This window comes from Akanthomyces muscarius (genome assembly GCF_028009165.1).
Source record: "Akanthomyces muscarius strain Ve6 chromosome Unknown contig_15, whole genome shotgun sequence".
In the NCBI taxonomy this organism is placed as follows: domain Eukaryota; kingdom Fungi; phylum Ascomycota; class Sordariomycetes; order Hypocreales; family Cordycipitaceae; genus Akanthomyces; species Akanthomyces muscarius.
In genome coordinates this window covers 66722-86944 of record NW_026611615.1, presented here as the reverse complement: position 1 = coordinate 86944, position 20223 = coordinate 66722, and the positions used below count along the sequence as shown (strand labels likewise).

General features: G+C 52.8%; 6 protein-coding genes across 7 annotated transcripts; 3 read left to right on the top strand and 3 right to left on the bottom strand.

The window, feature by feature from the left end:
- Positions 1-202: 202 nt before the first annotated feature.
- Positions 203-561, top strand: LMH87_007756 (uncharacterized protein; the record flags this gene model as incomplete). The annotated part of the gene is made up of 2 exons (XM_056199142.1): positions 203-364; positions 433-561. The coding sequence occupies 2 exons, from the start codon at positions 203-205 to the stop codon at positions 559-561; spliced, it is 291 nt and encodes a 96-aa protein (XP_056057621.1).
- A 446-nt stretch (positions 562-1007) lies between these two features.
- LMH87_007755 (uncharacterized protein) lies at positions 1008-6640 on the top strand (the record flags this gene model as incomplete). The annotated part of the gene is made up of 3 exons (XM_056199129.1): positions 1008-4244; positions 4296-5256; positions 5310-6640. 3 exons carry the CDS (start codon positions 1008-1010, stop codon positions 6638-6640), a joined length of 5529 nt encoding a protein of 1842 aa, XP_056057620.1.
- Positions 6641-6851: 211 nt separating this feature from the next.
- LMH87_007754 (uncharacterized protein) lies at positions 6852-9657 on the bottom strand (the record flags this gene model as incomplete). The annotated part of the gene is made up of 4 exons (XM_056199118.1): positions 6852-7729; positions 7783-8725; positions 8782-9098; positions 9150-9657. 4 exons carry the CDS (start codon positions 9655-9657, stop codon positions 6852-6854), a joined length of 2646 nt encoding a protein of 881 aa, XP_056057619.1.
- A 1712-nt stretch (positions 9658-11369) lies between these two features.
- LMH87_007753 (uncharacterized protein) lies at positions 11370-15850 on the bottom strand (the record flags this gene model as incomplete). 2 transcript variants are annotated; one of them, XM_056199105.1, is made up of 3 exons in its annotated part: positions 11370-11485; positions 11594-15184; positions 15235-15850. In XM_056199105.1, the coding sequence occupies 3 exons, from the start codon at positions 15848-15850 to the stop codon at positions 11370-11372; spliced, it is 4323 nt and encodes a 1440-aa protein (XP_056057618.1). The 2 variants fall into 2 exon arrangements, with proteins under 2 accessions (XP_056057618.1, XP_056057617.1); XM_056199106.1 differs by lacking the exons at positions 11370-11485; positions 11594-15184 and having other exon boundaries at positions 15194-15850.
- A 694-nt stretch (positions 15851-16544) lies between these two features.
- On the bottom strand, positions 16545-17999 carry LMH87_007752 (uncharacterized protein; the record flags this gene model as incomplete). Its single annotated transcript, XM_056199093.1, has 1 exon — positions 16545-17999. The coding sequence occupies one exon, from the start codon at positions 17997-17999 to the stop codon at positions 16545-16547; it is 1455 nt and encodes a 484-aa protein (XP_056057616.1).
- A 103-nt stretch (positions 18000-18102) lies between these two features.
- On the top strand, positions 18103-19855 carry LMH87_007751 (uncharacterized protein; the record flags this gene model as incomplete). Its single annotated transcript, XM_056199082.1, has 5 exons — positions 18103-18234; positions 18439-18576; positions 18737-18761; positions 18840-19456; positions 19511-19855. The coding sequence occupies 5 exons, from the start codon at positions 18103-18105 to the stop codon at positions 19853-19855; spliced, it is 1257 nt and encodes a 418-aa protein (XP_056057615.1).
- Between the last annotated feature and the right edge of the window lie 368 nt (positions 19856-20223).

Here is a 20223-nt window from a genome sequence, read left to right as displayed (position 1 = left end):
TCTCCGGGAATTTTGCTGGGCTCGCAGCCGGGCAGTGCTAGCGGGCGAGACAAACTACCTAGCCCGTCGCTATATTGTTTCCGAAACGAGGTATGATGGAGACTTGGGGGCTTGTAGACGAAGCAGAAAGGCGGAGTGGCATGTTGAAAGCTGCATGTCTAAATCGGCAAGCGCGATGAAGCTGAAGAAACCCGGGCGAAAGATGTTCGATGATAAAACAGAAACGACTCTCCAGGACGCATATCAAGCACCTTTCAGCGCCTGGCGTCGAGAGCTTCGGCCATGCGTGAGATCAGAGTTCAGCGCTTGCATCGGTCTACAGAAGCCCTGTACGCCCTGTACGCGTAGGTACCTAGGTACCGAGGTAGGTACCTACCTCTCAGCCTCCGCAGCTGCAACACGGCACCGAAGCCTGTAACTGAGTGGATCCAGTTGCCCTGCCTGCGTGTCGGCCTGCAGGAAACGCGTTTGCACCCAAAATTAGACACGGCTGCGCCCCGCCTTGGTGGCCTTGCTATTGTGCTTCGTGCTTGTTGCTACGAAAGAAGGGACGACGATTGAGCAAAAAGTCCAACAAAAAACCCCCCCCGAACTCACAAAAAAGAGAAATAGGAAGAGATGGAAAGAGTATTGGCGGAAGTACATACATTTAAGAAGCAAAGAAAGCAAAAACAAAAACTCCATTCGACTGGAGTGGCGCATTCTCTCGTCACCCACACATGTACCTACCACTATGCAGCCCCCAGCTACGGCCCCGCTGAGTAAGACTGCCGCCGATGCATCCTAGATTCGTCGGCTGCGTTTCATCCCTTTTGTATTAATTGAGCTTCCGCTCCTCGGTCTCTCGATTCTGTGTCTTTTGGCTCGTCCCTCGATTTTCGGTTCGTTTCCCCGCGCGAAAGCCGAGACGCTGTCGTCATTGCGAATCAACTACACTCCGACGCAGTGTTTGCGATCCCAACCCGGGTCTTCTCCCTTGCGGCTCACCATGTTGCTTGTATGAGATCATGTCGCCATTTACACCCAACGAACGCCAAAGGCGCATTCTCCAGCTATCTTCGGAATGGGGCGTGACAATTCCACCGGCCCCCAAAACCCTCACCAAGCCGCTGCAGCTTCCCGCGTTTCAGAGCCCCGGAGACGATGACGCTGCCGAGAGCTTGATGCAAAGGAGAGCAGCAGATGCCGCGCAGCTTCGGCCCAAGGGTGGTCTCTCGCGCGCATTTTCCACAAGCAATTTGAAAAAGGGCAAGCATTGGGATCCTCGCGAAATTGTAGAGGCTCTGGCCACACACGTCGCCAATGGCGGCTCACCGGGCGTGGCCGAGGCCTTGATTGCAAAGCTTTCTGCTGCAGGTGTCGACCTAGCAGGAAACCAGAAACAAAAGTCGGGCCTTTTGAGCCGCCGAAAAAGCGTGGATCTTTTGCCAGACCGAGCCCGGCTGCTCCGTCTCGCCACCGAGAGCGGCAGCGTGGACATGGTCCAGGTCTTGATACCACATGCTGACGCATTGGCCATCGATGCTAGCGTTCCCGCTGCGATCCGGAAAAGCGACAATGCAATTGTTGAATTGCTATTGAGGTACGGCGCCAACGTCGGTGAGACGGCCGACGGCCAAGATGCTTTCCGCCAAGCTTGTACTACACACGGTCAGGCTGGTATGATTGGCATGGTTCTTAACTCGGCGGGGCGACCTTCACCGGCCCTGATATCGCAGGCCATGGGTGACGCTTCACGCTCAGGCTGCCTGGATAACGTCATACAACTTAGCCGTTCTGCTGGAGACGGCAACTACAATCAAGGAGAGGCACTCATCACGGCAGTCAATATGGGACGACGTGATGTCGCCCTAGCCATCATCACGGGAAACAAGCCACCGCAGCCTTCGTCGCTCAACAGCGCATTTATCACGCTTTACTCACATCCCTCCATAAGTCCAGCTACCAAGCTCGATATCGCCGAGCTGTTGTTGTGCGCGGGTGCCTCAGGCGAGGCACCCGCATTGGCCCTAGAACAGGCCTGCAAGTCGCAATTTTATGACATGGTCTTTCTTCTATCCTCCTACAACGTCTCCATCGAATACAACGATGCATCCGCGCTCAGGTATGCCATCAACAGCGGAGAGCTGGAGCTTGTCGAGACGTTGCTACGCAGCGCGGCGCCTTTGAACCCGCAATACGCATCCTCGTGTGTGGGCCTCATCCCGAAGCAAGCTTCGTTCGAAGCACGATATTCTCTTCTGATGCACCTCCTACGGCGCGGTGCCAATGGACATGCCCTGAGCCAGTGTTTGGTAGATGCAGCGGAGTCGGGCGATCTCAGCTCCGTTGACTTGCTTCTGAATCCACGATTTCCCCAGCAAAGTAATGCAGTTTCAAACGGTGCGGCTTCGCCACTCAATTCCCATGCAGTGGCTTCGGCCGATTATCGTGATGGCGAGGCTTTGCGAACTGCAGTGATTCGAACCGACACCATTCTCGCCCAGAAGCTCCTAAAAGCTCGTCCCTCGCCACAGACCATCACATCCGTCTTTCAGCTCACGCGAAAATTGCCTCTGCAAGAACGTCACCAAATGGTTAGCTTGTTTTTGGAGGGGTCTCTTTCTGGGGATTGTCTCCATGCCGCCCTGCAAGACGCGCTCGCGCCGCCTCAGTCTCAAAGAGATGACAATCTCATTAAGCAGCTGGTTGCGAGTGGCGCTGATATAAATTACAACTCTGGAGAAGGCCTCGTGCCTCTCATCAAGCAAATGGACTTGAATCTCATTGCAATTATGGGACCGAGTATTTCTCCTCAGACGGCCGCCTCGCGTATCCCAGATACAATGAAGGTCCCAGACCCTCGGTCAAGATTCGAGATGATCAGCATCTTTCTTAGTGCTGGCGCAGTAATTGGTGCCTCAGAAGTGGCTACTGCAACTCTAGAAACACTAGCAGAGAAACCCGTGGACATGTCACTTCTTCGGCTACTTCTGGAAACAGGCAGCGCTGATATCAATGGCTGTGATGGCACCATTATCACGAGAGCCATCGAAAATCCAGATCCGAAGGTTCTTGAGCTGATACTGTTTTATGGGAACCCATCAGCATCGTCAATAGCGCGTGGCTTGGACGCACTCGCCCCCAAGCTCTCAAACGATGTCAAGAAGTGGAAGTTTGAGGCCATTCTGTCCAAATCGACGAAGACTCTCGACTTGAATCGCGTACTTATCCTTGAAGTACAGTCTATTGTCGAGCACAAGGCTCTGCAGCCAAGCTTGGATGTTCTGGAAATGCTTCTGAACTATGACGCAGACCCCAATGCATTCAACGCATCTGCGCTATGCCATGCAGTTATCGCGGCCGATAATCTAGTCATCAACCACCTTCTGAAGAGCCGTATAGCCCTCAAACCTACATCCCTAGGCTGTGCTTTGCCACACGCGCTCCGTATTGCTGATCAAATGGCACGCAAGTCCGTCACAGAGGCCCTCGTTGGAGGCGGAGCGCCGCCTAACGAGGTCAACAGAGCTCTCCAACATGCTATCAAAGTCCATTCGCAAGATAAGGAGCTCATAGGGCTTCTTTGCTCCAAGGCAGATACCGCAGACGGCGACGTGCTGTCTCTCGCTGTCGAGAAGGAATCTCCAGAGCTAATCTCGCTACTACTAAAAAGTGCAAGCTCTTCATCTCAGGCACGTAGTATCGCGCTCACACGGGCTATGGATATTAAAACGCGAAATGTGCGGCACGATATTTGCAAGCAGCTTTTGGCTTGTGGAGTCCCGGCTGACACTGCCTCCATTGCTCTCCTGGTTGCCGCCCGCGACGGCGATGTTGCTCTTGGCGACACATTGATGGCCCACGGCGCAAGCAACACCAAGAATAACGGACAGGCCATTATTGAGGCCTGTCGTGGTGGGTCTATTGACGTGCTCAAAGTCCTACTCAAACCAGATGGCCAAACGTCAAAGAAGACGCTAAATGAAGCGTTCCAGGCTGCCACCGAAGTACCTGATCTGGATAAACGCGCCGTCGTATTCCAATATCTTCTCCGCTGCGGCGCCTCTGGGGAGTTTATTGATGCGCAGCTTCAGTCCGCGGCGAGGTATGGCGAAGCGGGAGAAAGTCTTCTCAAAGTGCTCCTTGCGGCTGGAGCGGATCCCAACTATAACAGTGGTGAAGCCGTCGTTGCTGCTACGCGAAGTGCGTTTATGCGCAGCTTGCAGCTACTTTTAGGTACATGGGACGATGGACAGAGTCAAGTACGTGATATACTTCGTGATTTTGTTCCTTTTGCTAACCAATTGTTGCAGAAACTACCGTCACAGCCGACGCTGGTACGCGCGCTGAAAGGGTCATGGAGCCTTAACCGCGATACACGCTATGCCATTGTTGAAGATCTAATCAAGGCCGGCCTGCAGCCCTGCGAGGACTTACACATGGTTCTGAATGATGCGGTGAATGAGGAAGACCCAGAAGAGCGGCTCGTCCGGCTACTTTTGGACAGTGGTGCATCAGCTACCGCAAACAGCTGCAAGTCCTTGGTGGATGCCGTGCAAAACATGGCATCTCCGTGTCTGTCACTCATGCTCCAGCGGGACACTGCTCAGAAGCATGTCAACCATGCTTTCAATGGAGCTTTTACAACAAAGACTATCAACAAATGGTTTACTCACAGAGGTCTCGAAACTGCACAGCTGCTACTAGATAAGGGAGCAAGCGGAGATGCCTTGAGCAACTCTTTATTGATGGTCATGCAACGCTCAACGCCTGAAACCATTGATCTTGCAAATGAATTCGTCGAAATTCTGGTCTCTCATGGTGCCGATGTCAACTACAACCGCGGCCAGCCTCTCCAACAGGCCGCGTCGGTGGCCAATATTGAGTGGACACGCAAGCTTCTTGGCTGCAAACCCACATCGGAGACACTATCTTTAGCATTTCAGTGCATATTTGACACTGCGCTCAGCCAGGACGAAGTGCTCGCTCTATTTAAACTCTTTGCCGAGTATCGAGACGGCGAAGCCCGAATAGATGTCATGGTGACGCTGCAAGGCTCCGAGCCAGTCTTGGTGCGCGCTATGAAGCAATATCCACGATCGCCTATGATCTTGTCAACACTCCTCGAGGCAGGCTATTATCATGATCAGCTCACCACGTATACCTTGCATCCGGACGTTGGTGAGGAGGAGGTCACACTACTATCTTGGGCCATTGCTCAGCCCCAGAAGCGCGTTAGTAAAGCCGTCATTGAGCTTCTCATTGAGCGAGGAGGTAAGTGACACAGACAACGAGTTTACAGCGATTCAATGCTAACAGTGCTGCAGCCAAAGTCAACGTGGCATCTTCCTTGTCTAATTCCACTCCCTTGACGCTCGCCGTTTCGCATCGACGCCCAGACGTGGTTAAGATGCTTCTCATTGAGGGCGCCGAAGTCGACGTCCTCGACTACATGAACCGCACACCCCTCTCCATGGCTACTGAAATGGAAGGCGACGTCGCCGTCCAGATCATGTCGAGCATTCTCGCCGCCGAGCCCCCCCGCGACGACGGCTCGCTGCACAACGCCGCGCGGGAGCTCAACTTGGCTGCCGTCCAAGTCCTGGTCCAGGCCGGCCACGATCCCGATTTCCCAAGCCCGCTCCACGACGGCCGCAGCGCGCTTGGAGAAGTCTGCTTGCGGGCTGCGACCGATACCGAAATGTCGCTCGAGCGCGAGCGGCTCACGCTAAAGGTCATGACCTTTCTCATTGACGCCGGATCCGATCTCGCCATCCAGTCCAACGGCAAGCCGCTTCTGCACCTGTGCTTCGCCTCGTTCGCGCCCGTCGCCACAACACGAGCGCTTCTGAAGGCCGGCATGTGGAAGCACATCAACAATCCCTTTAACCGTTGTACCGACGAGCACTATACCTACTCGCCGACCATGTACATTTCCAAAGTCATGCGCTCGCTGCCCTGCTGCGAGGAGCTCCTTGCTGTACTGCGCGCTAGCCGTGCCTCGGATGCTTACTACGCCACCAGCGGCGATGCGCAGCCTGACGACGCTATCGGCCTCCCGGACGATATGGCCGCAGCGGAGCGTGCGCGCCGCGCCCGGATCGAGCGGCTCACGCATGATACGGAAGAGCACGCCATTGCGCTCGCGCGGCGCCGCGAGATGGCCTCGGTCGAGCAGCAGATTGCCGCGCAAAAGGCCGAGATGGAGGACGCGCGGCGCCGGCGGCAGCACGGCGATGATCTAGGCGCGGTGCGCGCCCGCGCGCAGCTCGAGGAGGCGGTGGCCGCGACGACGCTCCAGCGGCGTCTCGCCGACCAACACGCCGTGACCGAAGCGGCCATGAATCGCACCCGCGCGCTCGCCGCGGCCGAGACGGACGCCGAGGACAAGCGCCAGCGCAAGGCCGTCGAGTGGGAGGCGCGCATGAACAAGGAACGCACGGACAACATGCGCGCTCTGAGCGCGATCAAGATTAGCGAGAGGGAGGAGCTGGAAAGGGTGGACCGCGGCGCGGAGCAGAGAATAGCAAAGAGGATCGAGGCGCAGAGGAAGCTGGTTGAGAGCCAGGAACGCCTGGCGGGGAGGTTAGCGAATGGGCCGAGTGTTGGTGGTGGGCCTTCGAGACAGCAGATTGGGTACGTGACGGAGATGAATTGAGAAATGCGGCAAGGGAAAGGGGGGGACTCGGGAAGAGGATAATGATCGTTTTTACGCAAAAGTGGTATTCATCTCATCTCGTAGCCTTACAGCGCATAACAACGCAGCTAATGTCCGTACTCCGATTTGTATAAAAACAACAGAATGTAAATTCTTTTCCCTTTTCCTTACACTGGTTTCAACAATGTTACTTTGCAAGGCCCGTGTCCCTTTATTCCTTGCTGCCCTTGAAATTCATCTTGATCGAGTCGGCGCCGGTTTCCACCACGCAGTAGCCCTCGGCGTCGGCCGACTCGCCGCTCGCGGCCTTGTCATACGCAGCGTCGCTGCGATCGCACAGCACGCTCAGGTCCGCTTCGCTCAGGATGTCCTCGCCGCCCGTCGTCTCAAAGACCTGGCCGTCCTTCAGGAGCAGCCGCTCGAGCGTCTTCTCATCCACCTTGACGGCCTCGCCACCTCCGTCGTCCATCTTCTGCCCCATGGTCCGGAAGCCGCCCTTTCGAATCACCAGCTTCTCCAGGCGGCGCTTCGCGTCGGCCGCGAGCAGCAGCTCCTCCTCGACGGTGCCGCGCGTGGCGAGGCGGTACACGATGACGGGCCGCTGCTGGCCGATGCGGTGGCAGCGGTCCTGCGCCTGCAGGTCCTGCTGGGGGTTGAAGTCGGAGTCGAAGAGGACGACGGTGTCGGCACTGGCGAGGTTGATGCCCTGGCCGCCGGCGCGGGTCGACAGGAGGAAGATGCGATGGTCGGGGTCCGTGTTGAAGGCGTGGATCTGCGCGCGGCGCGACTGCTGCGCGACGCTGCCGTCGATGCGGCACGCGTTCCAGCCGCGCAGCTCGCGGCAGTAGTCCTCGAGGATGTCGAGCTGCATGGTGAACTGCGAGAAGATGAGCACCTTGTGGTCGTGCGCGAGGAGATGTCGCAGGAGCCGGTCGAGGAGCAGCATCTTGCCCGAGGAGGTGACGATGGACTCGTCGACGGGGATGTCGGTCGCGACGGCCCAGGGGTTGTAAAAGTTGTGCGGCGAGTTGCACACGAGGCGGTGCTGCACGAGGGTGTTGTTTAATTTCTTGGCGGAGATTTGCTTCTCTGTGAACGGTATTAGCGACTGGTTGGGGAAAGAATGTCGGGTAGTGCCTTACTGGCTAGCTCGAGTGTCTGGCCAAGCTCAATCTCCTCGGGTGATCTCGAGTCTGGCTCTGCGTTGGCTTCTTCGGAGCTTCCCATCTCTTGAACGAGTTTCGCTTCGAATTCGGCGTCGGAGAGCTCATCGTCGTCTTCTGAGTCGGCATCTTTGTAAGTCTGTGATTTTCTGGAGCGGCCGCGTGTAGATGCTGGCGTGGAACCCCGGCTTGACCTCGCACTCTTTGGCTCAGGCTCCGCCATCACAGTGGCCTGGCTTTTGCGCTTCGGGCCTCTCTTCGCGGATGGTGTGGCCACAGCCTCTTTCTTTGGCGCCTCAGCTTTGGCGGAGGCCTTGCGAGTGCCCATCATCCTGGCAAAGGCATTTGGTGTAGCGAGCGGTGCTCCTTTCTTGTCTTGTAATCGCTTGCTCGCGGGGCTGGCGCGGACAGGAAGCACAATCTCGATGCCGTTGGCCTTGCGCCTTTGCGACGCTGGTTTCGCCGACCTGATTTTCTGTTCCACCTTGTTCTGGAGGAATTCACGGACGTCAACGTCTTTGTTACTGAAGACGTTGTAGAGATCCGTCTGCTCTTTTGTCATTGGCGCAAAGAGAACGTATTCACGCTTTTGGGGGAGGTATGCGGCGACGTCTTGCTTGATGCGGCGGAGAAGCAGAGGCTGCAGAATCAGATGCATCTTTTTGACCAAGTCTTGCTTCATTTGATCTTGAATGAATTCTTGTGTACCCTGTTCATCTTCCAGCCCGGAAAAGTCGAACCAAGATTCAAACGATTCCCAGTCCGTGAAAATGTTGGGCAGCAAAAAGTGCAGCAGGGACCACAGCTCTTTGAGGTTGTTTTGCAGTGGCGTTCCAGTAATGAGCAGACGAGTAGCTGAGGTGAATTGACGCAACTCTTGGAACAGCTTGGCTTCGGCGTTCTTCATTCGATGTCCTTCATCCTGTTGATTGAGGTGATTAGCGCGAGTGATGTGGCGATCCGCAGTTGTCTATTTACAATGATGATGAACTCCCAATTGATGCGCGACAGAGATGCTTTGTCTTGAAGAACCATCTCGTAGGACGTGCACACCACTGGAAATTTATCGGTCGGCCGACTATTTTTCAGATGCTTCATAATCTTCTTGGAAAAGATCTCTTGGCGTTGCGCGGGAGTCCCGTGGTACATGACGACGGGGATGGATGGGGTCCATTTCTCGAATTCGTCCATCCAGTTGGACAGGGTGCTCAGAGGAGCGACGATTAGATGAGGGCCGAGGTAGGATTCCTGCTCTCGAAGCAACGCGATAAGCGCTATCGTCTGGACGGTTTTACCTGAGAATTGTTAGCATGCGTAATCGCTAAAGCATTGCAGCAACCTCTTACCCAGTCCCATTTCGTCTGCAAGAATGCCGCTCATACCCTGCGAACAGATTTCATACATCCAAGTGAGTCCCTCTAGCTGGTAATCACGCATGGTGCCATTTATCATGCACTCTGGCTGTTTGGCCATCTGCAAATTATGTTCGCCAAGAGTTTGCCCGTCGAGGCTACTTCCGACTCGTCCGAGGACCTGCGTCTTTTTGGTCAAAATGTCGCTGAATGCAGCACTCTTCATAAGAAGCTCATCAAGCTCTTTCGCCTTGGCCTCTCGTTCAGCTTTGGTCTCGGCCTTTTTCGTTCTGCGCTTGCGGGCGACGGTCTGGCGACGCTTTTCCTCAGCCGCATTGTTGGCCAGACGAGCCTTCTCCTCTTCGTTTTCTAGTTCATCATCGTTGATTATCTCGGACTTGGTGCGCGGGGAGCTTGCTTGCGGCGGGGAGCTCGCGGGGCTTGAACCCTCTTTCGTTTTGGACACGACGGACTCGACGTCGGAAGACGACCCTGCCTCCATATTTTCCGCGATGTGGACTATTATGGCTATTCAAGGCTCCGTGGACAGCGTTCTTTGCTTCAATTGAGTCGATTGTGCAATTGAAGATTCGATTCACGCGGCAGGGTTGGTTCCGAAATGTGGTGGCGGGTGGCCCTGAGAGGGTCGTGAATTGCTCCTCAGATTGCGTTCACCTGGCCGAATTAAACGTTGCGGCGATGACGTGAAATGAGCAGAACGTCGATTCAATCAATGGCAATTGAAAGGAGTGCCTGCGAGTATTCTTCTTTTTAAAGAATTAATACAGATCCTCCAGCAGAAAAGTGTATGACGTCGCAGTTGATCTTGGCTGTGCCATTCGCTGGAACGCGACGCGACGTGAATGGCGCGCGAAGTCACGTGTAGTTAAAGTGAAGAAGCGAGCTGTGTCGGTAATGATGGCGACATTGCCAGGGAAGTGGCCATTGAACGTGCGGGTGAAACAGTATTAAAAATTCATCATAAGCAAGTCTAAGACATGTCCCCTTGGTTTGGTTTGGGCTTGATATGGGCTAATGCCTGGGGCTGATCATGGGGAGACGATTAGGACGTTAAGTGCATGACCAGTAACTACATCATACATCCTGGGGTCGGCGGCGATGTCCAGGTACCCTGTACACAACTACGGGTCGGCTCGGGGAGCCTTTGCGCAGACCATTGGGACTTTGCTGCTGATGCACAATGAATTATTTGAGCTTTCTTTTGCACGACTTTATTTTCTGCAGCGTAATGCTATTGCAGCTTGCATACTGCAAGGATTCCACAGCTGCGTATACCCCTGTTAACTCTGCTCATCCTGAGTATGTTTCTAGACTCGTATTTTAAGACATTGTATGGCTCAGCTCGAATTTGGGGCCGCGCTTAGCTCGCACGCTTGGTGGAGGAGGCTCCCGAGACAGGGCGTTGATCCGTTAGCCAACGCACCAATGCCTTCGGCTCACGATACGATGAAAGGCGGCGAGGCCAGCTTCGAGGAGACAATACAACTGCAGGTTGAGAGCTGGATACAGGCCGCCGAAAGGCCTGAGTTGACGGCGCCACTCGGTGACGTGCCGGGGGCCGACACCTCACTGTTTGATTGGAGCAGTGACGCACTCGCTGACTGCATTTCGCCCAGCGTTCTAGTACCAGAGCTGGCCCAACGCCAGTTGCCTGTCGGCAGCCTGCGGCGTTGACAAAGTACCTTTACTACGCTTAACTATATAAAATTGCCATGCACGTTGTGCATTTATTTTCTGGCACTGAGAAGCTGCAAACACACTGGGAAGATTGATGGCTAGGGAAAAGAAAAGACTCTAGCTTGATTCAACGTATGGTATCATTGTGCGGCGTCGGTGACAAGCAACTTGTGGTCAATTCTGTAAAACCGCCATGCCACAATTGTCCAATCCCGCGACAAAGAATTATTCCATGCCTGGCGCGAGCTACAAGGTAGTAACTTCGTGGAATCACTAACCGCTCAAGATTTACGTGTACACAGGGTAGCTATGCTGGCCCATAGTTTGCGGCTCAAGGGCGATACCAATGAGCAGTCAAAGGCTGGCAAAGGCCTCTTTCAGGCTACATCATACGAAGCGCAAAAATGGTTTTAGGAATTGTAGTACTTGGACAGGTGTAAAATACTGAATGAGAAAATATATCGGCATCTGGATACGGGAGAGTAGTGAAGCTGGACGGCTGCATCGAGCTGCTCACTAGTCCGTTTTCTTCTTCTGGGCCTTGGGGACACGCACCCACCAGTACAGGCCACACGCAGCAAAAACATTGAATACAATGAATACCCACATGATACCAAAGTTGCGCCAGATGTCTGAGTAGTCAGACGAGACAGAGGTAAGAAATACATTAGTATCCCCAATCGGGCAGAAGTCGCACGCCTCCACCGCCGAGCCATTGTTCACATACCCCCCCATGGTACCCATATAAGGTTTCATATACTCATCGCAGGTGCCGTTGAACGGATTAAAATGCAAAAACTCGTTAGGTGCACATTTGACCTCCGTGTTGGCGATGCCGGCAGATAACATGCCGCTGACTAGATAAGTGAAGGGCGAGATGCGGTACATGAAGATCCAGAAGCGCGGGAACTGGGCAGGGGTCGCGAGGACGCCGCAAAATAAAAGACAGAGCAGAAAAAGCATATTACCTGTGTTGCCAGCGTTCTCGGCCGATTCAAAGGCCGCAATCATAAAGTGTGCAAAGGTAGACGAGAAGAGAAGAAAAGTCCAGACAAAAAGCCACATTTGTGCCCCACGGAGTATGACAGAGTCGGTGGGCTCGGCGTTGTGGTAGAGACCAATGGGGTAGTACCAACATGCAAAGAGGAGGAAGGACACGAGCGTGTTCCACGGGAGCTCAACAATGATATTGGATACCATGAAGACTCGCCAAGAGTAGGTTTTTGATGGACGCTCGCGGGCCTCGTACAAGTTGCGCTGGGCGACAAATTGTGGCATGATCTGCTGAATAAACTGCCCAAAGAGTGTCAGAAGCATGAAGATGGAGAACATCTGGTTCTGAAGACCTTGCATTGTATTTGGAGTTCGGTACAAGGAGAATCCGACGAATAAAGCCGAAGCCACGCAGAGGGCTATTTTGGAGTAGATGTAAGTGGGAGACCTCCAGATCTGCTGAAACACTCGGAGCTGGACTTCTCGAAGCTGCGAGGCAAATGGGGCAGCAAATTCGTAGAGTGATCTATCCTCGAGATTTGGCTTCGGCATGTCCCGTCGAGCACTGATCTGTCGGGGCTGTGCTCGTTTTAGTTGCGCAAGATGTTCTTGGACGCGATCGTACTCCGCGGAACTACGCCAGATATTGAACCAGTCAATATCTGAGTGGGATCCGGGGGCAGCACCAATCACTTCCAGCATCCACTCGGCGGGATTGCCGCCTGGAGGGCACGACGGCCCTCCATTGCGGACAAAGTAGTCGATAAGTGTTTGCGAGTCTTGGCCGACATCTCCATAATATACAGTTTGACCCCCGCTCTGAAGAAGAAGCAGGCGATCAAAGCGCTGGAACAGCATAGCAGAAGGCTGATGAATCGTGCACAAGATGGCCTGGCCATTTCTCTTCAGCTTGTCGAGGAGATCAAGAATAGCCCATGATGTCTGCGAATCGAGCCCCGAGGTAGGCTCGTCCAGAAAGAGGAGCAGCTCCGGCTTCGCAGCGAGCTCTACGCCAATAGTCAGACGCTTACGTTGCTCAACATTAAGGCCTTCACCGGGAACACCAATAGCGGCATCTGCAAAGTCTGTTATGTCGAGAAGCTTGATAACCTCGGTGACATAATCAAGCTTTTCCTGCCGGGGAATGTTGGCGGGCTGGCGAAGAAGAGCAGAAAATTCGAGTGCCTCGCGAACCGTTGCGGTGTTCAAATGCAAATCCTGTTGCTGTGCATAGCCAGTTTTACGTTGAAAAGAGTCGTTGCGCAGTTTTCCATCGACAAGCATCTCTCCTGTGATGACGCCGATAGTCGTACGACTGGCCAAGACATCTAAAAGCGTGGTTTTGCCAGCCCCAGAAACGCCCATGAGTGCGGTCAAAGTACCGGGCTTCACCCACCCGTCGATGTGATCAAGGATCCTGCGATTCTCTTTTGCAACATTGATGTCATAGCAGACATCCTTCCAGTGGAAGACGGCAGTCTGGTGAGCTATCATGGCAGTGCCGTCCGCTCGCGGCTTTTCCACAGCGATACTACGGCTACTACCGCTTTCGAGATCCTCTCGCTTGCTTCGCGACAAGGGCTCGCTTCCGCGGTGGAAGACCAAGATTTCGCCTTTGGACTTCTTCTCGGTGATAAACTCGGTGGCAATGAGATATACGCACGTGAGAATGAGCGTGAACGCAAATATGATGCCAATATTTCTCCATTTGTTGGCGGCATGATAATTGTAGACTGACTCTATGTAATCATCCCCGATAACATAGGATCTACCGGGCACTGATCCCACAGTAGAGCAAACTGTGTTTGCAGCACCAACATCTGCGTAGCTGGGACCTGAAGGCACGTAGTTGACGCAGGGGAAATCGCGGTTATGAAATTCGTTGATCATCAGAGATTCAAAGCCATAGCTGATGGGATTGATATATCCAATCCAACGCGCCCATCCGTGCATGTAGGTGATCGGAATGGCGAAGCCTGTGTACATGGCTAGCCCGAGAATTAAAACCGCCGAAGGGGCTAATGCCTCCACGAGAGTTCTCGAGAGCGATGCGATAGCCCGAAAAAACGAGGACGTTGTCAGAGTGAGTGTAAAAGAAGTAAAGACAAAGAAGAAGAAAGGGCCAGGTTCTCGTCGCAAGTTTGTCATGAAATATAGCACCACGTTGAAAGTAATGGTATTGAGGACCTTGTAAGGTAAATCCATCAGCATGGACGCAAAGGCTTCAGCGGATGGATGATAAAGGGCATATCGAGAGTGCTTCTCTACAATTCCACGTTGGGCGTAAAGAGTGAGCATCTCAAGGCCAGAACCGAGGGCGTTGATAAGAACCGAGAAGAAGAGGAGGGCACAGCGCTGAAAGAGGGTGCTGGTGTTGGGCTCAAGGTTATAAAAAACACTAGCAATGACGAGGGCCATGACTGAATTTCCGAATAATGAAGAGATGGTGATGCTTGGGTCGGCTTTGAGTCGTTTAAAGCTGCGCCACAAGCATAGCTTTACTTGTTGCGTGTAGGAAAGGGTGTAAGGCGAGGCGACTCGCTGAACCTTTGCCTGCTGAGCTCTTCGTGACTGCTTGAACTTATCAAGATGAGCCCCGCCAAGCGGAAAAACGGCATTGTATGCTTCAATGTCCTGCAAGAGCCGTGTTCGCTCCGCCGAGCTCTTCCATTTCGCGGCAAACTCACTGGCCGTCCGTGGCACACAGTTTTCACGGCCCAGCTGCACGACACGCTCCAAGTCACTAGTCATGGAAGTAAGAAAATCGGCATCTGTTTGTCGGTCCGGGCACACGAAGCCTAAATCGGTAAAGTACTTCTTCGCAACGGACGTTGGACCAAAGTAGATCTGGTGACCCTCGTACAAGACCGAGACCTTATCAAAGCAGTCATACGCCGCCTGGGGCGCCTGGTAGATGGCCACGCAAGCCGTGATGTCGTAACTATCCGCCTGTAAGCGGAGGGTCTTGCAGAACTCGATGGCGTTGGCGCTGTCGAGACCACGGGTGGAGTTATCCCAGCATTGCAAGGGCGCTGAGGTGAGGCAAGCTTCGGCGATTGTGACACGCTTTCGTTCTCCGCCAGATATTCCGCGAACGAAATCGTTGCCTACAACAGTATTCTTCGTGTGGCTGATACCAAAGCTGGCCATGACGACGTCGCGCATGTGCGTAGCGTACTCGTCTACGGTCGCGCCACCCGGAATGTGGCGGGGAATTCGCGCCCTGGCAGCAAAAAAGAGAGTGTCTCCCACAGTGAGCTTGGGAAAGTGGACATCGACTTCGGCCGTGTAGATCGCTTCACCTCGAAACTGTTTCGCCATTTGCCGTGCGCTCACACCTACAACTATTAGCAGGAAGACTCCACGGCCACCGATGTTCGTGACGTACCTTGGTAATTCATGTTTGAGTTTTTATCGACGTAGAAGCCGTGTGTCTCTCCAGCAATCGTCTTTAGGAAAGTCGAACATCCAGATCCGGGCGGGCCAAGCACCACGAGCATCTCGCCAGCTTCGACCATCCCATCCAAGTTTTGCAGAATGTCGATTCTGCGCTGGCGCTGGCCCATAATCCTTCTAGCCAACCCGACCGCCCCTAGCCAGACATTACCGACTGTTTTCTGGTAGTCAGTGTCAGAGCCGAAACCGTACGCATTTAGATTGCTAAAAGCAACGCCCACGGTACGGAGAGGATGTGCCTCGCGGTCTGCGGTATGCATCTGGAGCATGGCCTTGCGCCAAGCCCTGGTTTCGAAGTTCTTGCTGTTGGGATCCAAGGAAGATCCAGGCTCGGCAGCAAAGGGGTTTTGAGCAGGCGTCAAACGCGCGCTCTGGTATGAGAACTGTCTGGCCACCGTATGAACTTTTTCGTCTCTGATACCCGAGTCAGAAATGCCTTCCTGAAGGTTGGAGAGCTCGGAGCATCGGTTCGGTGGGTGCAGCGCTGAGCCATCAGCATTCGCATCGTTGTAGCCAGCCTGGGCCACAAAATTAGTCGTCGAGGCCATCTCTGCCACTTTACAGCTGTGTCGAAAGGGCACCACTGAGCATTGATAAAAGGTGCTGGTAATGCGTGAAGAATAGATAAGGAATTCTGCAAAGTCGAGCTACAAAAAGGAATTTCTAGAAACACTGAGGCATTAAATGAAGCAATAAGAAATTGTTGAAAAAGACTTCGACTTACTATGAATCACGTTATCCATGCCATGCAAGATTGGTAACAATTTAGGCTTCGTATGGCTTACAAGTGCCAGGTTCAATGGGCTCAGCCATGGGGCCGATGAGCTCCTTCATTGTTCGTGCGGAAAGCTAATAGTATCAGCTATGTCCAAGTGGCTAACATCAGCCACGGCCAAATGGCTGACATCCTAACGTCAGCCATTATTATGCTGCACAGTTGAGCACAGGCGCAGCGCGAACCACACTTTAACTAAGGCAGTTAAGCATAATAGTAGCAGGAAGTAATAGTGGACTAATTATGGTATTACTGTTATTGTTTAAAACTAAGCATCAAATATTGTCATTTGAGTATTAATTTAAGGTTTTTTTTTTTTCAAAAACTTGAAACAAAATCAACAAAATAATAAACTCTTTTTACTACTAGTGAAGGTAAACTTTTCCTACTTGAGTGACGGTTAGCTACTACTAGTAGGGCTGGTCGATTCACTAGCAAGACAGTCTTTGAAACGCCTTATGTGACATTTACAAACCCGCGATCAATGCTGGTAGCACTATATCCTCTGAAAATTTCCAAAGTAAGCTGCTATCCTCTGCTCTCCATGCTGCTCCTGTCCAGTATGTATTTCTAGAACCTTGAAGTGCGTATAGTTTCTTGTAGAACTCATCCTTGATATCTTTGGCGCTAACCTGAAGACCATATGGAGCATGAGATCTAAAATCAATAAATTCGGGTTCTTCTTCATGCTTGAACTTGTCCGGATTCTGCTGCTGCAACCGCTTGACCGTGTTGATGATGTCAGTCTTGATTTGCTGATCAGACAGCGGGAGGGATTTGCGACTTTGCGGAGTTCCGTAAGTGACCATTTGGTATCCGGGAAGCGAAGCTGGCGCGAAGCTGTACGCTCCCGGCAGATGTGGCAAATTGTATTCTGCGTCCTGGATCGCATTGGTGATGCTCGCGTTGTTGAGAAACCCGGTGTTCTTGATGATGCCGACGTAATATCCAGCACTGATAAACTTGCCAAACAGATCTTTCTCCCTCTGGTCAAGGTCCAGTGGCCCTATGAAATCCAGCTTCGGTGGTACGGCCACAAGGAGCTTCTTTGCGATGACGAGCTTGTTGCCTGTGGGCGTAGAAACCACGAGCAACACACCTATCTCGCCTCCTCCTCGATGTGCGGCTGATACCTGCGAGTTCAGAAGAAGACTAGAAGATGAAGCCAGCTCTGTTTCAGCTTTGCTATACAGCTCGCTGCTGTTGTGGTGGGCCGTAGTTAGAAAGCCGGTGGACAAGGATTGCACCATGTTGTATCCCCAGTAGCGGTACTGTTCAATAGTTGGATTTGCCAAGATGTTCCCGACACCCGGGTTATAGTTGAACATATTCGTAACAGTTGCCTGAATACCGTACTTTCTAACAAAGTCTCCGAACGATAGATAAAAGTCCTCCGGCACCGGGCTTGGCAAGAATATTCCATCATTCAACTTGGGGTATTTGGAACGCTGTTCCGTATACTTCGCAAAGGCAACGGAGATTTCTGCATCTGTCGGGGTAGACGATCTTGCGACTTCCTTGCCGGTACGAAAGTCGTAAAATTCGGACGAAGCGAAAAAAGATTCGGCTTTAGCGAGAGGGAGGTCAAAACGCCGGAAGTAGTCGTTTACAACAGAGATGTTGTGCCAAATCATGACTCCCAGATCAATAGGAGTGCCGGTCGCGGGATCAATATGTGTCTCAGTGTGGCCACCCAACCTGTCTTTTTTCTCAATGACGATGACAGATTTGCCTTTGTCCTTCAGGCTGATGGCTGAATAGGTGCCTGCGGATCCGCCGCCGATGATGCATACATCTCGCCAAATAATGTCGCTGGACCTGAAGTGTTTAACGTCAAACTGTGCAGGAACAGTTTTGGCATGAGCAATCGCTGCGAGAACATCAGCGAAAGCCAAGAGAAAGGCAGCGTTGGTCAAATGCATCGTGAAGGTGAGTGCGGCTGGGAAGGCGGCTGTAATGTTGGTGGTGGATGGCGTAGCACTAGAGCGGACTGCTACGGCAGTTTTAAAGTAAGTATACCGTCACATGGAAAAAGCGCGAAACTATAAAACAGCTAGATTTCCCTTGCCTGACGGGGGGAGAGGTCGGGCTTCGTTCAAATGGAGACTGGCTGCATTGGGACCATTGCCAATCGTTGAGTCCTTAGCTTTTACAATAGTAAGTTCCCAAAGAAGCTACCATAAACGCCAATGAAAATATGGCGAAAATAACGCGTCCCGCTCCTTACGTTTAAAGTTTAGTGCCCGGTCGGCAACTCGCTCAATCGGGGTATTCCCCAATAGGCCAACGCGGGGTTTATTCGGTCAAAGTATTGCTAACGGTCAAATAAACTGGATCATGTGACAGTTGACGAGAACGCAGGTGGGGTTACTATTGGGGGGGAGCCTGATTCTGGATGGGCGAGAAGCGGCTCTCGTCAGCCATAACCACATTTTGTTCTGCTTGCTGTCCTGCCTCACCTACGAGGTAACGTATGCAATTTACGGTCCACCCCAAAACGTAAGCCACTTTCCTGTGCATCTGTAGACTCTGAATGACGATGTCACTGGCCCCAACTGTGACTCTGCCGAGCCCGCAGGATGCCCCCTGCAAAAGCGGCAGCAGCAGACCAGAGAAACGAAGGCCAGTACGTCGCGATGCTGAGAAGAGGCGTCAACAGAATATTCAAGCGCAGAAAAAATACCGTAAGTAAATGGATCATGTGCTCCCTCATTCAAATTACTGCATCAAGCCCGAAGTTGGCTTGCTGATACTCGGAGCAGGAGAGAAACGCAAGGCCCGCCTAGATGATTTCGAGACGCTGGCGGCGTCCCTTTCGCAGGGTGTGGCGATGCTGTGTTCAGGTACGCCTAGCTCGTATGCGGTCAATTTCACCGAAGACAAACAGCCAAACTTCGATGGAAACATTGAATCAGGTCTCATTGACGATACCAATGAGTCCGCTACCGATGCGCTCGATGCCTACACTTCGGCGTGTGCGACTCCCGCTACTTCCTTGTATGGTGTCTCCTGGGACCTGAATACCTCCATGGAACCCTCTCATCTTTTTTATGGCGAGAATATATCATCCAGCTCCCAAAACTGGTCGCGTTATATCGACTGCGGCTGCCTTTACCCTCACCTCCAAGTTAGCTCATCACGACCTAGGGTATACTTGGAGCTGGAAGCGGATGCGCCCAGCCGGAGCTCATGTTCAACTGATCCCGATGTCAATACTTTACGTATCGAGCGATACTGTATAGTTCAGTCCATGGCGTCTCTTTGCTTGCATATCGGAATGACAAAGGACATGCTGTGCGACGACAAGGCTACATCTCCCTTTTTCCGGCCGACTGGTAAGATAGTGAACGGCACCGGCGCGGATACAGTGGTCAAGATGGTACAAACCATCTTCAAGACTCTCAAGCCGGACATGCGGCCGACAAGGGAACAGATCATTCGCCAGCACGCGGCATTCATCGACGTCTTGCCTTTCCCCACACTCAGGCGGAATGTGATCAACAGCGGAGAAGCAGTTGACCTAACAGAGTTTTATCACGACTTGATTGATGGATTGATCTGCTGGGGGGGAGCTACGGACCGAAGCAGTGTTACAGATTCGACCACCGGTGATATTTCAGCGGCAACACCGTGGGATAGTAGAAGCTGGGAGGCTAGGGGGTGGTTCTTGCGGAAGTACTGGGCGCTACTGGGCGGCGAAGAGGGGGAGCTGGTGCGTCAAAGCGAATGGTGGCGGAACATGAGAGGAGACGATACGGATCTGTGGTTTAAGATGTGAGACGCCAGCATCCTACCACGATAGGTAGTTAACAATACCCTATATATGGTATGAGTAGTTAATACAAAAAGCGAGCGCATAACCAATCTCTGATCATTTACCACGGCGATAAAGAGATACGGGCAGCGCTATCTATACGGTGGCTCGGCATCTGGTTTGATAAGAAACTCATCTTTAACCACTATCTTAATGAGTGGACGTAGAAGACTCGTAGGGTAATCAACCACCTTCGAGTTATGAATAATACCGTGCGAGGCATAGCAGTAACAGCGGCCCGCTAAGTAGCATGGGCTGTTGCCATGCTAATCCCATTCTATAGGCTTGATGCCTTGCTGCCTAGTATGGATATAGGTAATTCGCGCTTTAAG